Genomic DNA, 16122 nt, shown 5'->3' with positions numbered 1-16122 from the left:
TGCGTTTTAAAGGAAAGTACGATATAGCAAAAACGGTGCAAATGATGAACTAAAATGTTTGGGATTCTTTACAAACAAGTGCTTACAAGGGTTTTCTGGTACCTAAGTACACACTGAATACACCCAACCTTTCACAATTGGGGCTTCCCTGTATGGTTATTAAACCCATGACCCTGGAGTACAGCATAAAATCAAGTAAGTATTCTGTGAATTGGTTTGAGTGTAATTCCACACTAGAGTGGGAAAATTGAGCGACTTCCAACGATACCTTGTGGTAGACTGGCCAGGGACTGTATTTCAGAAAGCTCGTAGGGTTTTCTGATGCAAAATGTTGAGAATATACTGAGAATGGTGTGAGAAAGAAAAAACATCCAGCAAAAGGGGATCCTGCCGACATAAAACACTCATCGACAAAAGGGGTCCGAGCAGAAAGTCAAGAATCATTCTGACACATACGCTGCATAACCAAGCAAAATAAAGCTGAATCCAAGGCTGGTGCTCCAACTAACATACGTGAATACACAACTCAAAGTTCCTTAGCACAGATATCCCAAATACAGCTGACTCCCAGGTCCAATGTCACTGCTGTCTAATGCCATGATGAATTGCTGAAGTTCTGAAGGCCAAAGGTGGTCCAACATGCCACTAATAAAGTGGACATTCAATGTACATTGTGTATGGTGTCCTGCTATGGTGACAGCAGATGTCAAGTTAAAAAAAATCAAGGATTGGCCATATTGAATTTCAGTATGACCAATCCTTTGTTCCCACATGAGATCTGGCCGCAGCTAATTCTCCATTTACATGAATATACATGCACAGCTGAGTTAACGGAGTTAGATCTTATGCGAATAGCCAGCTTTATGGTACCAAATTGTTAAATGTGACCTATAGCGGCATAAAACAGGAATGCTATGATTGAATGTTTGATGGGGGATTAGCCTGGCATGTATAAGGCTTGGCAAGAACAAGAGTTCCCTTCCTGAGTTAGTAGAGGGTACTAATGGCTAACAAAGATCAATCGGAAAGTATTCTTTTTGGCTTTTCTATGCTCCAGGATGACAGGCTTGGTAAATAGAAAACTTTTACTCAATTAATGTACTGTTTCATTGTTTGTAAAGCTACTGTGGAAGAATACATATAACCAGAAATAGATAGCTAATGGTGTAGCATTTTTAATTTGTATGAATACAGGTCAACCAAGGGAATCATTGGTGGCTTTGTGGAGAATAAACTTCTTACTTACAAAAAAGGAAACCTTGCGAATGGGTTAGATCGTTGAATGAACACACCATATATGAACAAAACTAAAAAATTCTCATTCTGTTCAGATTTGTCTAAAATCATTTATATAAAAGTGACATTTATTGATAGCAGATCGCTTCCTTTTAAACTATAGCTACCTTTTGTTAGGTTCATAATTCTCACGTGTGTTTAATACAATGTCCCTAGACCCCTGTGACAATAGACAGCTCTTTTTTAAAACGTGTTATCACAAGTAGTCAATGTGACTGTTTTATTTCTTCCATTAACTGTATTTTAAAAATCTATAGCCATACTGGTCACATTTTTAAAGGTCATTGAAAGGTACAAGGTTTCAGTGTTACAATAAAGGATAAGCATCTATTTCAGTCAATGTCTGTTAAATGTTGCTATTGTTTAATATAAAGCAAATTTTGAAATGTAGCCGCATTTTCAGGAATAACACTATTTCTGACCATTTTATGACTTATATGCTACATTTTTCACCAGTTTTCCCCTCTGCAGGCTGTAGCTGTAATTTTCAGTTCTCCCTAAACTTTTGGGTGGAAGCTAGCTGCTATGATGTCTCCATACACAGCGAAAACTGTATATTCCAAATTATCTAACGCACAGATAAATAACAGCATCAGAAAGGACACAACAGTAGTACTGAGCAGTGTAGATGTGAATCTAGTAACTGTCACAATAAATAACACACTATTCACATTCCCTGTCTCTGTCTCCCTTCTCCTCCTCTGCCTCTGAGTCATCACCCTTCTCCACTTCTTGTAGTTTGCCTCAATGTCTGTTACTAGAGACAGAGTATAATTTGGCAACAGCAGCTGACCGCAAATTGAAAGGAAAACAGATTCCTGGTGGAGAGTATTTTAGAGTGATTTTTCAGCACAAAGCATCATTTTAGGTAATGTAATTGGCAGTATTGCTAGTTACCACATTGGTTATTGTATAAGCTGTCTTAATGTGGTAATTAGAGATGAGCGAACGTACTCGTTTAGGGCGATTTCGCAATCGAGCACCGCTTTTTTCGAGTACCTGACTACTCGGGCGAAAAGATTCAGGGGGTGCCGGGGGGCGGCGTGGTTGAGCAGGGGGTAGCAGTGGAGAACAGGGGGGAGCTCTCTCTCTCTCCCCCCCTCCACTCCCCTCTGCAACCCCCCGCTCACCCCCGGCGCCCCCCGAATTTTTTCGCCCGAGTAGTCAGTTACTCGAAAAAAGCGGTGCTCAATTGCGAAATCGCCCTAAACGAGTACGTTTGCTCATCTCTAGTTGTGATCATTCGAAAAAATAGTTACATATACCAATACTTATTGACACATATACATGTATATGTGTAAATATGTATATTGCTCAACCAGAACATTAAAATCAGTGATCATCTTCTGACAATGGCATCTGTTGATTGGTGGGAGGTTTTAGCAAGTAAAATAGTCAGTTCTTCAAGTTGATGTCTTGGAAGCCAAATTAGTACCTATCAAAAGAAGTCCAAGGAAGGACAACATGTGAAGCAATGACAGGGTCATTGGTGCCCAGTGCTCATTGCTGGGGAGCAAAGACTTGCTCATTTGTTCCTATCCGACAGAAGAACTACTATAGCACAAATTGCTGAAAAAAGTTAATGCTCAGTATGATAAAGGTGTCCGAATAAACCGGGCATATAATAGGAAACCAATTTTAGGCACTTTTAATGTTTCGGCTCATTGACAAATAGATAATTGGTCTGTAAAACAAATAGAAGCACCTATAAGTTCGGATATCTTGGCAAAATCAAATTTTTAATCTCGGTTTTCTTACATTTTCTTTCCATCTCATTAGGTAGCATGTGTAACAGTTACAGCATGTCTCCATCTTTTTTTTATGGCGGCCTTTGCATGGATGTTGGTTGAAGGCTTACTATTATGGAGTAAAGTCGTTGCAGTCAACATGAGTGAAGATCGAAGAATGAAATTTTACTACATCACGGGATGGGGTGAGGTGCTTTTATTAGTTCAACTTTACAGAATTATGTCAATTTCATGATTTTTAAGAGATTGCCCAGAATCTGGCAAATTAGTGGCAATTAGAGATGAGCGAACGTGTTCGTCCGAACTTGATATCCGTGCGGATATTAGGGTGTTCGGGATGTTCGTTATTCGTAACGAACACCATGCGGTGTTCGGGTTACTTTCACTTCCTTCCCTGAGACGTTAGCGCGCTTTTCTGGCCAATTGAAAGACAGGGAAGGCATTACAACTTCCTCCTGTGTTGTTCCAGCCCTATACCACCCCCCTGCTGTGAGTGGCTGGCGAGATCAGGTGTCCGCCTAATATAAAAGTCGGCCCCTCCTGCGGCTCGCCTCAGATGCCTTGTGAGTTAGATGAGGGACAGTGCTGTTTGTACCGGAGCTGCTGTAGGGAAAGAATTGGTAGTTAGTGTAGGCTTCAAGACCCCCAAAGGTCCTTATTAGGGCCACTGATAGCTGTGTGTTGGCTGCTGTTAGCAGTGGCAATTTTTTTTTTCTCAAAATCGCCTCTGCAGAGCATTGCACCCGGCATTAGGGACAGAAGTGTTGCATAGGCAGGGAGAGTGTTAGGAGTGAGTGTAGCCTTCAAGAACCTCAACGGTCCTTTCTAGGGCCATATTGAACCGTGTGCAGTACTGTGCTGGCTGCTGTTAGCTGTGCTGCATATTTTTTTTCTTCTCAAAATCGCCTCTGCAGAGCATTGCACCCTCCATTGATACTACAGGGAAAGAATTGTGTAGGCAGGGCCACAACACAGTTATTATTCATTGAATATACGCAGTGCGGCCTTTTGCTTGTAAAACAAGTGAAAAAAATTCTATTTGACCTGCCTCTGTCCGTCCTAAGGGCGGTGGACACGTGTCGGCTGCGTGTGCAACGTTTAAAAATCAGACGCACCCAGCTACGTTTTACTCCTGGCTTCGCCATTTGCTTTCCTTAATTTGGAAAAAAAATACCTGCTCTGCCAGAGTTAATAACTCTGCTACCCTCACGTTCTGTGCCACATTAGCAGGGCCACAGCACAGTTATTAAACTTCTCATGTTCATTGAATATACGCAGTGCTGCCTTTTGGTGGAAAAAAACTGAAAAAAATTCTATTTGTCCTGCCTCTGTCCGTCCTAAGGGCGGTGGACACGTGTCGGCTGCGTGTGCAACGTTTAAAAATCAGACGCACCCAGCTACGGTTTACTGCTGGCTTCGCCATTTGCTTTCCTTAATTGGGAAAAAAATACCTGCTCTGCCAGAGTTATAATAACTCTGCTACCCTCAAGTTCTGTGCCACATTAGCAGGGCCACAGCACAGTTATTAAACTTTTCATGTTCATTGAATATACGCAGTGCTGCCTTTTGGTGGGAAAAAACTGAAAAAAATTCTATTTGTCCTGCCTCTGTCCGTCCTAAGGGCGGTGGACACGTGTCGGCTGCGTGTGCAACGTTTAAGAATCAGACGCACCCAGCTACGTTTTACTCCTGGCTTCGCCATTTGCTTTCCTTAATTGGGAAAAAAATACCTGCTCTGCCAGAGTTATAATAACTCTGCTACCCTCAAGTTCTGTGACACATTAGCAGGGCCACAGCACAGTTATTAAACTTAGATTATTCATTCACTAGAGGCAGTGGGGCCTTTCGTTTTCAAAAAAGGGAAAAAATTATATTTGGCCTGCAGTCTTGCGCCAATTTATTTCCTGCCTGTGAAATCAAATCACTGGTAATACAGCATGCTGAGGGGTAGGGGTAGGCCTAGAGGATGTGGACGCGGCCGAGGACGCGGAGGGCCAAGTCAGGGTGTGGGCACAGGCCAAACTCCTGATCCAGGTGTATCGCAGCCGACTGCGGCGCGATTAGTAGAGAGGCACGTTTCTGGCGTCCCGACAGTCATCGCACAATTCATGGGTCCACGCGGGAGACGGTTATTAGAAAATGAGCAGTGTGAGCAGGTCCTGTCCTGGATGGCAGAAAGTGCTTCGAGCAACCTATCGTCCAACCGCAGTTCTGCGCCGTCCACTGCTGCAAATCAGAATCCTCTGTCTGCTGCTCCTCCTTCCTCCCAGCCTCCTCACTCCACTACAATGACACCTGCTCAGCTGCGTGAAGACTCCCAGGAACTGTTCTCTGGCCCCTGCTCAGATTGGGCAGCAGTGGTTCCTCTCCCACCAGAGGAGTTTATCGTCACTGATGCCCAACCATTGCAAAGTTCCCGGGGTCCGGGGGATGAGGCTGGGGACTTCCGCAAACTGTCTCAAGAACTTTCTGTGGGTGAGCAGGACGATGACGATGAGACACAGTTGTCTTGCAGTCAGGTAGTAGTGAGGGCAGTAAGTGCGAGGGAGGAGCGCACAGAGGATTCTGAGGAAGAGCAGCAGGACGATGAGGTGACTGACCCCACCTGGTTTGCAACACCTACTCAGGACAGGTCTTCAGAGGGGTAGGCAGGGGCAGCAGCAGGGCAGGTTGCAAGAGGCAGTGCGGTGTCCAGGGGTAGAGGCAGGGCCAGACCGAATAATCCACCAACTGTTTCCCAAAGCGCACCCTCGCGCCATGCCATCCTGCAGAGGCCGAGGTGCTCTAAGGTCTGGGAGTTTTTCACAGAGACGCCTGACGACCGACGAGCAGTGGTGTGCAACCTTTGTCGCGCAAAGCTCAGCCGGGAAGCCAACATCAACAGCCTCAGCACCACCAGCATGCGCAGACATATGATGGCCAAGCACCCCACAAGGTGGGACGAAGGCCGTTCACCACCTCCGGTTTGCACCGCTGCCTCTCCCCCTGTGCCCCAACCTGACACTGCTATCCAACCCCCCTCTCAGGACACAGGCACTACCGCCTCATGGCCTGCACCCACACCCTCACCTCCGCTGTCCTCGGCCCCATCCACCAGTGTAGTTCAGCGCACCGTCCAGCCGTCGCTTGCGCAAGTGTTTGAGCGCAAGCGCAAGTACGCCGCCACGCACCCGCACGCTCAAGCGTTAACCGTCCGCATAGCAAAATTCATCAGCCTTGAGATGCTGCCGTATAGGGTTGTGGAAACGGAGTCCTTCAAAAGTATCATGGAGGCGGCGGCCCCGCGCTACTCAGTTCTCAGTCGCCACTACTTTTCCCGATGTGCCGTCCCAGCCCTGCACGACCACGTCTCCCGCAACATTGTACGCGCCCTCACCAACGCGGTTACTGCCACGGTCCACTTAACAACGGACACGTGGACAAGCACAGGCGGGCAGGGCCACTACATCTCCCTGACGGCACATTGGGTGAATTTAGTGGAGGCTGGGACAGAGTCAGAGCCTGGGACCGCTCACGTCCTACCCACCCCCAGAATTGCGGGCACCAGCTCGGTGGTTGTATCTGCGGAGGTGTATGCTTCCTCCACTAAAGCACCCTCCTCCTCCTCCTCCTCTGTCTCGCAATCAAGATGTGTTAGCAGCAGCATGTCGCCAGCAGTCGGTGTCGCGCGGTGTGGCAGCACAGCGGTGGGCAAGCGTCAGCAGGCCGTGCTGAAACTACTCAGCTTAGGCGATAAGAGGCACACGGCCCACGAACTGCTGCAGGGTCTGACACAGCAGACCGACCGCTGGCTTGCGCCGCTGAGCCTCCAACCGGGCATGGTCGTGTGTGACAACGGCCGTAACCTGGTAGTGGCTCTGCAGCTCGGCAGCCTCACGCACGTGCCATGCCTGGCCCATGTCTTTAATTTGGTGGTTTAGCGCTTTCTGAAAAGCTACCCACGCTTGTCAGACCTGCTCGTAAAGGCGCGCCGGCTCTGCGCACATTTCCGCAAGTCCCACACAGACGCTGCCACCCTGCGCACCCTGCAACATCACTTTAAGCTGCCAGTGCACCGACTGCTGTGCGACATGCCCACACAGTGGAACTCTACGCTCCACATGTTGGCCAGGCTCTATGAACAGCGTAGAGCTATAGTCGAATACCAACTCCAACATGGGCGGCGCAGTGGGAGTCAGCCTCCTCAATTCCTTTCAGAAGAGTGGGCCTGGTTGGCAGACATCTGCCATGTCCTTGGTAATTTTGAGCAGTCTACCCAGGTGGTGAGCGGCGATGCTACAATCATTAGCGTCACCATTCCTCTGCTATGCATCTTGAGAAATTCCCTGCAAAGCATAAAGGCAGCTGCTTTGCGCTCGGAAACGGGGGCGGGGGAAGACAGTATGCCGCTGGATAGTCAGGGCACCCTCCTGTCTATTTCTCAGCGCGTACAGGAGGAGGAGGAGGAGCATGAGGAGGATGAGGAGGAGGGGGAAGAGACAGCTTGGCCCGCTGCTGACGGTACACCGGCTGATTGCCTGTCATCCTTTCAGCGTGTATGGCCTGAGGAGGAGGAGGAGGAGGATCCTGAAAGTGATCTTCCTAGTGAAGACAGCCATGTGTTGCGTACTGGTACCCTGGCACACATGGCTGACTTCATGTTAGGATGCCTTTCTCGTGACCCTCGCGTTGCACGCATTCTGGCCACAACGGAATACTGGGTGTACACACTGCTCGACCCACGCTATAAGGAGAACCTGCCCACTCTCATTCCCGAAGAGGAAAGGGGTTTGAGAGTGTTGCTATACCACAGGACCCTTGCGGACAAGCTGATGGTAAAATTCCCAGCCGACAGCGCTAGTGGCAGAAGGTGCAGTACCGAGGGCAAGGTAGCAGGGGAGGTGCGGAGATCGAGCAGCATGTACATCCCAGGCAGTGCAACAGTCTTTAAGGGCCTGGACAGCTTTATGGCTCCCCACCAAGACTGTGTCACCGCTCCCCAGTCAAGGCTGAGTCGGCGGGAGCACTGTAAAAGGATGGTGATGGAGTACGTAGCCGATCGCACGACTGTCCTCCGTGACGCCTCTGCCACCTACAACTACTGGGTGTCGAAGCTGGACACGTGGCCTGAACTAGCGCTGTATGCCCTGGAGGTGCTTGCTTGTCCTGCGGCTAGCGTCTTGTCGGAGAGGGTGTTTAGTGCGGCTGGGGGAATCATCACAGATAAGCGTACCCGCCTGTCAACCGACAGTGCCGACAGGCTAACACTCATCAAGATGAACAAAGGCTGGATTTCGCCAGACTTCTCTTCTCCACCAGCGGACAGCAGCGATACGTAAGCAATACGTAGGCTGCACCCGCGGATGGAAGCTACGTTCTCTCTCACCATCCAAAACGGGGACATTTCTGCTTCATCAATCTGTGTCTAATATTCCTCCTCCTCCTCCTCCTGCTACTCCTCCTGAAACCTCACGTAATCACGCTGAACGGGCAATTTTTCTTAGGGCCACAAGGCTCACTCAAATAATTTTTCTAAACAATTTTTAAAAGTTTCAATGCGCTTAAAAGCGTTGGAACTGTAACTTGAACCAATTTTTCGTTACACTGGGCTGCCTCCAGGCCTAGTTACCACTTAAGCCACATTAACCAAAGCGATTAATGGGTTTCACCTGCCCTCTTGGCTGGCCATGGCCAATTTTTTGGATGTACATTAGTACTGTTGATACAGCAATTTTTGTGGGCCCTCGCCTACAGTGTAATCAAATAAATTTTTAGCCCACCTGCATTAAGCACGACATTACTACCTCAGCTGTGTTGGGCAATGCAATGGGATATTTCTATGTACCGCCGGTGGCTTCCTGGCACCCACCAATGCTGTCGGTCCACAGGGAGTTGTAAATGCATCTGTGTCCACTTCTAAAGAACCCCAGTCAGACTGGGGCATGCAGTGTGGGCCGAAGCCCACCTGTATTACGCACGACATTACTACCTCAGCTGTGTTGGGCAATGCAATGGGATATTTTTGTGTACCGCCGGTGGGTTCCAGGGAGCCACCCATGCTGTAGGTGCACACGGAGTGTAACCTACATGTGTCCACTTGTAAAGAACCCCAGTCTGACTGGGGCATGCAGTGTGGGCCGAAGCCCACCTGTATTACGCACGACATTACTACCTCAGCTGTGTTGGGCAATGCAATGGGATATTTCTATGTACCGCCGGTGGCTTCCTGGCACCCACCCATGCTGTGGGTCCACAGGGAGTTTAACCTACATGTGTCCACTTCTAAAGAACCCCAGTCAGACTGGGGCATGCAGTGTGGGCCGAAGCCCACCTGTATTACGCACGACATTACTACCTCAGCTGTGTTGGGCAATGCAATGGGATATTTTTGTGTACCGCCGGTGGGTTCCAGGGAGCCACCCATGCTGTAGGTGCACACGGAGTGTAACCTACATGTGTCCACTTGTAAAGAACCCCAGTCTGACTGGGGCATGCAGTGTGGGCCGAAGCCCATCTGTATTACGCACGACATTACTTCCTCAGCTGTGTTGGGCAATGCAATGGGATATTTCTATGTACCGCCGGTGGCTTCCTGGCACCCACCCATGCTGTGGGTCCACAGGGAGTTTAACCTACATGTGTCCACTTCTAAAGAACCCCAGTCAGACTGGGGCATGCAGTGTGGGCCGAAGCCCACCTGTATTACGCACGACATTACTACCTCAGCTGTGTTGGGCAATGCAATGGGATATTTTTGTGTACCGCCGGTGGGTTCCAGGGAGCCACCCATGCTGTAGGTGCACACGGAGTGTAACCTACATGTGTCCACTTGTAAAGAACCCCAGTCTGACTGGGGCATGCAGTGTGGGCCGAAGCCCACCTGTATTACGCACGACATTACTACCTCAGCTGTGTTGGGCAATGCAATGGGATATTTCTATGTACCGCCGGTGGCTTCCTGGCACCCACCCATGCTGTGGGTCCACAGGGAGTTTAACCTACATGTGTCCACTTCTAAAGAACCCCAGTCAGACTGGGGCATGCAGTGTGGGCCGAAGCCCACCTGTATTACGCACGACATTACTACCTCAGCTGTGTTGGGCAATGCAATGGGATATTTCTATGTACCGCCGGTGGCTTCCTGGCACCCACCCATGCTGTGGGTCCACAGGGAGTTTAACCTACATGTGTCCACTTCTAAAGAACCCCAGTCAGACTGGGGCATGCAGTGTGGGCCGAAGCCCACCTGTATTACGCACGACATTACTACCTCAGCTGTGTTGGGCAATGCAATGGGATATTTTTGTGTACCGCCGGTGGGTTCCAGGGAGCCACCCATGCTGTAGGTGCACACGGAGTGTAACCTACATGTGTCCACTTGTAAAGAACCCCAGTCTGACTGGGGCATGCAGTGTGGGCCGAAGCCCATCTGTATTACGCACGACATTACTACCTCAGCTGTGTTGGGCAATGCAATGGGATATTTCTATGTACCGCCGGTGGCTTCCTGGCACCCACCCATGCTGTGGGTCCACAGGGAGTTTAACCTACATGTGTCCACTTCTAAAGAACCCCAGTCAGACTGGGGCATGCAGTGTGGGCCGAAGCCCACCTGTATTACGCACGACATTACTACCTCAGCTGTGTTGGGCAATGCAATGGGATATTTTTGTGTACCGCCGGTGGGTTCCAGGGAGCCACCCATGCTGTAGGTGCACACGGAGTGTAACCTACATGTGTCCACTTGTAAAGAACCCCAGTCTGACTGGGGCATGCAGTGTGGGCCGAAGCCCACCTGTATTACGCACGACATTACTACCTCAGCTGTGTTGGGCAATGCAATGGGATATTTCTATGTACCGCCGGTGGCTTCCTGGCACCCACCCATGCTGTGGGTCCACAGGGAGTTTAACCTACATGTGTCCACTTCTAAAGAACCCCAGTCAGACTGGGGCATGCAGTGTGGGCCGAAGCCCACCTGTATTACGCACGACATTACTACCTCAGCTGTGTTGGGCAATGCAATGGGATATTTTTGTGTACCGCCGGTGGGTTCCAGGGAGCCACCCATGCTGTAGGTGCACACGGAGTGTAACCTACATGTGTCCACTTGTAAAGAACCCCAGTCTGACTGGGGCATGCAGTGTGGGCCGAAGCCCACCTGTATTACGCACGACATTACTACCTCAGCTGTGTTGGGCAATGCAATGGGATATTTCTATGTACCGCCGGTGGCTTCCTGGCACCCACCCATGCTGTGGGTCCACAGGGAGTTTAACCTACATGTGTCCACTTCTAAAGAACCCCAGTCAGACTGGGGCATGCAGTGTGGGCCGAAGCCCACCTGTATTACGCACGACATTACTACCTCAGCTGTGTTGGGCAATGCAATGGGATATTTTTGTGTACCGCTGGTGGGTTCCAGGGAGCCACCCATGCTGTCGGTCGACAGGGACTTCACAATAGGGAGTTGTACCTGCCTGTGTCTATGAATTAAAAAGCCCGGTCTAACTGGGGCATGCAGACACCTTGACAGAATGAATAGTGTGTGGCACATAGGTTCCCCATTGCTATGCCCACGTGTGCAGCTCCTGATGGCGGTGGCACAGGATTCTATTTCTCATTGCTTCTGTACAGCATTGTGGGCTATCGCCCCGCCCCTTTTAAAGAGGGTCGCTGCCTAGCCGTGCCAACCCTGTGCAGTGTGTGCCTGCGGTCCCTCGTCATGGCAGACGCACTTCTAAATAGACATGAGGGTGGTGTGGCATGAGGGCAGCTGAAGGCTGCGCAGGGACACTTTGGTGTGCGCTGTGGGGGGGGAGGGGGGGCGGTTGGGCAGCATGTAACGCAGTAGAAGTGGCAGTGGAGTGTCATGCAGGCGGTGATTGTGCTTTGTTGGAGGTAGTGTGGTGCTTAGCAAAGGTATGCCATGCTAATGATGGCTTTTCAGAAGTAAAAGTTGTTGGGAGGGGGGGGGGCCCACTCTTGCCGGTATTGTGGCTTAATAGTGGGACCTGTGAACTTGAGATGCAGCCCAACATGTAGCCCCTCGCCTGCCCTATCCGTTGCTGTGTCGTTCCCATCACTTTCTTGAATTGCCCAGATTTTCACACATGAAAACCTTAGCGAGCATCGGCGAAATACAAAAATGTTCTGGTCGCCCATTGACTTCAATGGGGTTCGTTATTCGAAACGAACCCTCGAACATCGCGGGAAGTTCGTTTCGAATAACAAACACCCGAACATTTTAGTGTTCGCTCATCTCTAGTGGCAATGAAAACACAGTTTTCTTATATCCACTGGCTTTGTCCATGGGGGTCATAGACCAGAAGGGCAGGTAGGCATACCAACTGAATGACCATCCCACAAACTTGTAGGGCAGTTTGAACAATGGGGATAGAGGTGCCCAAATACATTAGACTAAAGTTGATGAAAATGAACGATTTCAACCAAAATGGTTGGGTGAAATTTAACAATAAATATTAATTCTAGCCAACCTGTGACAGGCAGTTATCATCTGAAAAGATTCAGTAAGGAACGATGAAGAGGCGGCACTCCTTGGTATCATTTTCTGGCCAGTACACTCATTCAAGAGCTGCAAATTGCAAAACTTTCCCATTACCTCCATGTTCCTCTCTCACATGTTGGATTATGGCTCCTGCCTACAGACAAATATTTGCTAAGGAATCTGCGGTGGGCATCCGCACCGCGGATCCACAGCAAATAGCGCCCATAGCATGCTATGCAAGATCGATTCTTCTTGCATACTTGAGAAATCCGCAGCACAGATTAAAATGAAAGCGATCAGGTACGTGTGGGCGCCGCTGCTGTCTGAGTTGGATTCCGTTGCGGGATTCCACATGCAGAATCCGGCTCTGCCGTGTGCAGGGGGCCATAACCTTGTAGCTCCCGCAGTTGTAATTGATCTTATGTGTTCAGCAATACGTTTGTATAACCATTAGAGATGAGCGAGTATACTCGCTAAGGCACATTACTCGAGCGAGTAGTGCCTTAGCCGAGTTTCTCCCCGCTCGTCTCTAAAGATTCGGGGGCCGGCGCGGGTGACAGGTGAGTTGCGGCGGGGAGCGGGGGGAAGAGAGGGAGAGAGAGATCTCCCCTCCGTTCCTCCCCGCTCTCCCCCGCCGCTCCCTGCCGGCCCCCGAATCTTTAGAGACGAGCGGGGAGATACTCAGCTAAGACACTACTCGCTCATCTCTAATAACCATCTTATAGTTTTTTCCTATATAAAATAGACCAAAAGATGACATAAACTACAAAAGACGACTTGCAGATTAATAACTGCTTCACACAGCAGGTCGCTCCACCCATTATAAGCAATGCTTTTTTTAAAGAATAATCTCGCATCGCATTGCTGCAATAAAATCGTGCAAGAAAAACATGCAATTTTTTATCACAAAAGTCAATAGGGCTTTCTAATGTTAAAATAGCATCGAACAAAGTTGTGTTGCGATGCCGTAAAAAAAGAGGCTCCATAGGGAAAAATTACAGATAAAAAAATCGCAGAACGATAGAGTACGCCACGATTTTTTGCTCTCTCAACATCGCATCAGTGAAAACATCGCAGATGGGAAGCAAACCATTGAAACTCATTAGTTTCATATTCTGCTTTTTACTGACTCTCGCATTAGGCGAAGATCACGTGATTTTTTCACCCGTGTGAAACCACCATAATAGTTGGGTTTTTTTTAAATTCACATGACTGTTGAAGATACTTTTCGTCATTGCTGTTTCATCTTTTCAAACATATGAACTGCCCGTACGGCACTGATTTTTTGACATAATTGGGATGGTAGCTATTACAATGCAAATACGTGTTCCTCGTTATTGGTTTTTTTCTGTGCACAAACCGCTGTCTAACTGTTACCAAAATGTCCAAAAACTGCAAGTCCTCTTTTGTAGTTTATGTCATCTTCGTGGTGATGGCAAAATCCATAGAGGAGTTTAAGAAGGGACTAGATGTCTTTCTAGAAGGATATTACAGGATATAAATTTTAAGTGACCAGTCGGTTGTTGATCCGGGTCTTACAGACAGGTAGGAACTATTATAGGTTGATCCAGGGATTAGTCTGACTGCCATTAGGGAGTCGGGAAGGAATTTTTTGCACGGATGGGCTAATTGGCTTCTGCCTCTTGGGGTTCTTTGCCTTCCTCTGGATCAACAAGGAGGTTGAAACAGGCTGACATAGATGGACATTGTCTTCATTCGGCCTAACATACTATGTTACTATTTTATAAAGGGAAATCTATAAGATGTTTTTACGAACGTATTGCTGAAAACATGAGATCTATTACAACTGGAGTGGCAGCTACGGGCTTAAGGCCGCATCCACACGGGCGATTTTATCAATGCGACAATGCTACAAATCGCATGTAAGTAGAGCCCATGCTTACCTATGGGTTCTTCCACAAAAGCGATGTTTTGGAGCCTGCAACATTGCAAGACTACAAAATCGCCGCATGCTCTACATAGATCGCGGCATGTAAGGCATTAACAATTGGGTCACTATCCTTAATCACCCCAGCTTTTGCAGCGGGAGGCTGGCTATCAGTCACAGCCGCCTTCCGCTGCTGGATGGCGCAAGATTTCTTCTGATCTCACGCCTTCCACATCACGCAAGGTTACATAATGTTGCGGTAGGTACCTCGATGCCAGGAAATAACCTTACGTCATATGGTGGTAAGAGGTAAAATGGCAGGCATGAATTGCACGTTTTTCTATGATTTTCACTGTTTGTTTTAATTGTTTACTGGTTACTGAGCAACAAATGGGGCATTGCGTTTAAGTTCCCTAGGATCCGTGAAGCTGTCGCCTATTTTTTGTGCACCGTGTCCTGTGTTTTGCACCCGCTATTTTTGTGCTGCTTTTATTCTAAACACCAAGGAGTGCTGCCTTTTCATCTTTCCTTTCTGGATATTTGATATTCTTTAACCCTTTCCAATCCAATTTGTATCCTGGTTTTCCTAGGGGGGGCTTACTCTTTTTCTGCCGATATACAATGGCGCTATATGCTGGCTAAAGCCTGTACTGCATGAGGTGACACGTTGGATAGGCTCCGAGAGCAGAGAGGCTGGCAATATACAGTAAGAGAACTCCGACGGATGTCTTCCAAAATTGGAGCTGTACAGCCCTAAATCATAATGTCTTTAGACGTCAGACAGTGGATTGGAAAGGGTTAATTCAGGCTGAAGCATCTTACCATACAGGAAAAAACAAGTGAATAAATTAAAACAATGCAGCCTGCTTGTAGCTATTAACAGGACAATGAGTATTGACTCACCTGCTGCAAGGTGGAATAACCCTGATAGGGAAAACCCACCTGCACCTCTTGTCCCGGTTTGCGTATCGATTAGTCCTCATCCACTATCCAGACCACTGGAGATACGTCAGGAGTAAAAAGCAGCCTGAATAATCAGACACTGTGGTCAATATCACTGGGAAGGAGGGAAAAGGCTCTGCACTCCTGTGGATGTGACTACTGATCCGTTCAAAAATCCATTCAGTTCTATGGTTTCCTCATCGTGCGACTTTTTTGGGGAGATGCCAACTTGGGTGACGATTGATTCCATCAAAAAAGAATGAGCAAGCATACCTCTAAGAATTAAGAATGCCATTCACATCAAACATAGAGGCCTTGATGAACTAAAAATATCAGAACTACCACCCACTTTGCTGGACTTCTGGCCCTCAGTCGAGACGTTAACCCTTAATAAACAATCTCCACCCAAGAAGAACCTTAAGTCACTGTTGAACGATAGAGATGACCGAACCTACTCGTTTCGAGTAATTACTCGATCGAGCACCGCGATTTTCGAGTACTTCCGTACTCGGGTGAAAAGATTCGGGGGGCGCCGGGGGGCGGGGGGAGGCATGGCGGAGCAGGGGGTAGCAGCGGGGAACAGGGGGGAGCCCTCTCTCCCTCTCCCCCCCACTCCCCGCTGCAACCCCCCCTCACCCAGGGCGCCCCCCGAATCTTTTCGCCCGAGTACGGAAGTACTCGAAAATCGCGGAGCTCGGGCGAAAAAGGGCCGTGGCCGAGTACGCTCGCTCATCTCTATTGAACGACTTATGGAGACATTC

General features: G+C 48.7%; 1 protein-coding gene across 1 annotated transcript in view; it reads left to right on the top strand.

Moving 5' to 3' along the window:
• ADGRD2 (adhesion G protein-coupled receptor D2) overlaps window positions 1–16122 on the top strand; it is a 248331-nt gene that overhangs the window by 98594 nt on the left and 133615 nt on the right. The window contains exon 16 of the mRNA XM_066582034.1: window positions 3076–3229. Within this exon, the coding sequence (XP_066438131.1) occupies window positions 3076–3229 (154 nt within the window). The remainder of the gene's footprint in view (window positions 1–3075; window positions 3230–16122) is intronic.

The sequence above is a fragment of the Eleutherodactylus coqui genome, chromosome 10 (assembly GCF_035609145.1).
Source record: "Eleutherodactylus coqui strain aEleCoq1 chromosome 10, aEleCoq1.hap1, whole genome shotgun sequence".
Lineage (NCBI taxonomy): Eukaryota > Metazoa > Chordata > Amphibia > Anura > Eleutherodactylidae > Eleutherodactylus > Eleutherodactylus coqui.
Note: the sequence above shows the minus strand (reverse complement) of the source record. Positions and strands in the feature narration are given on the sequence as shown.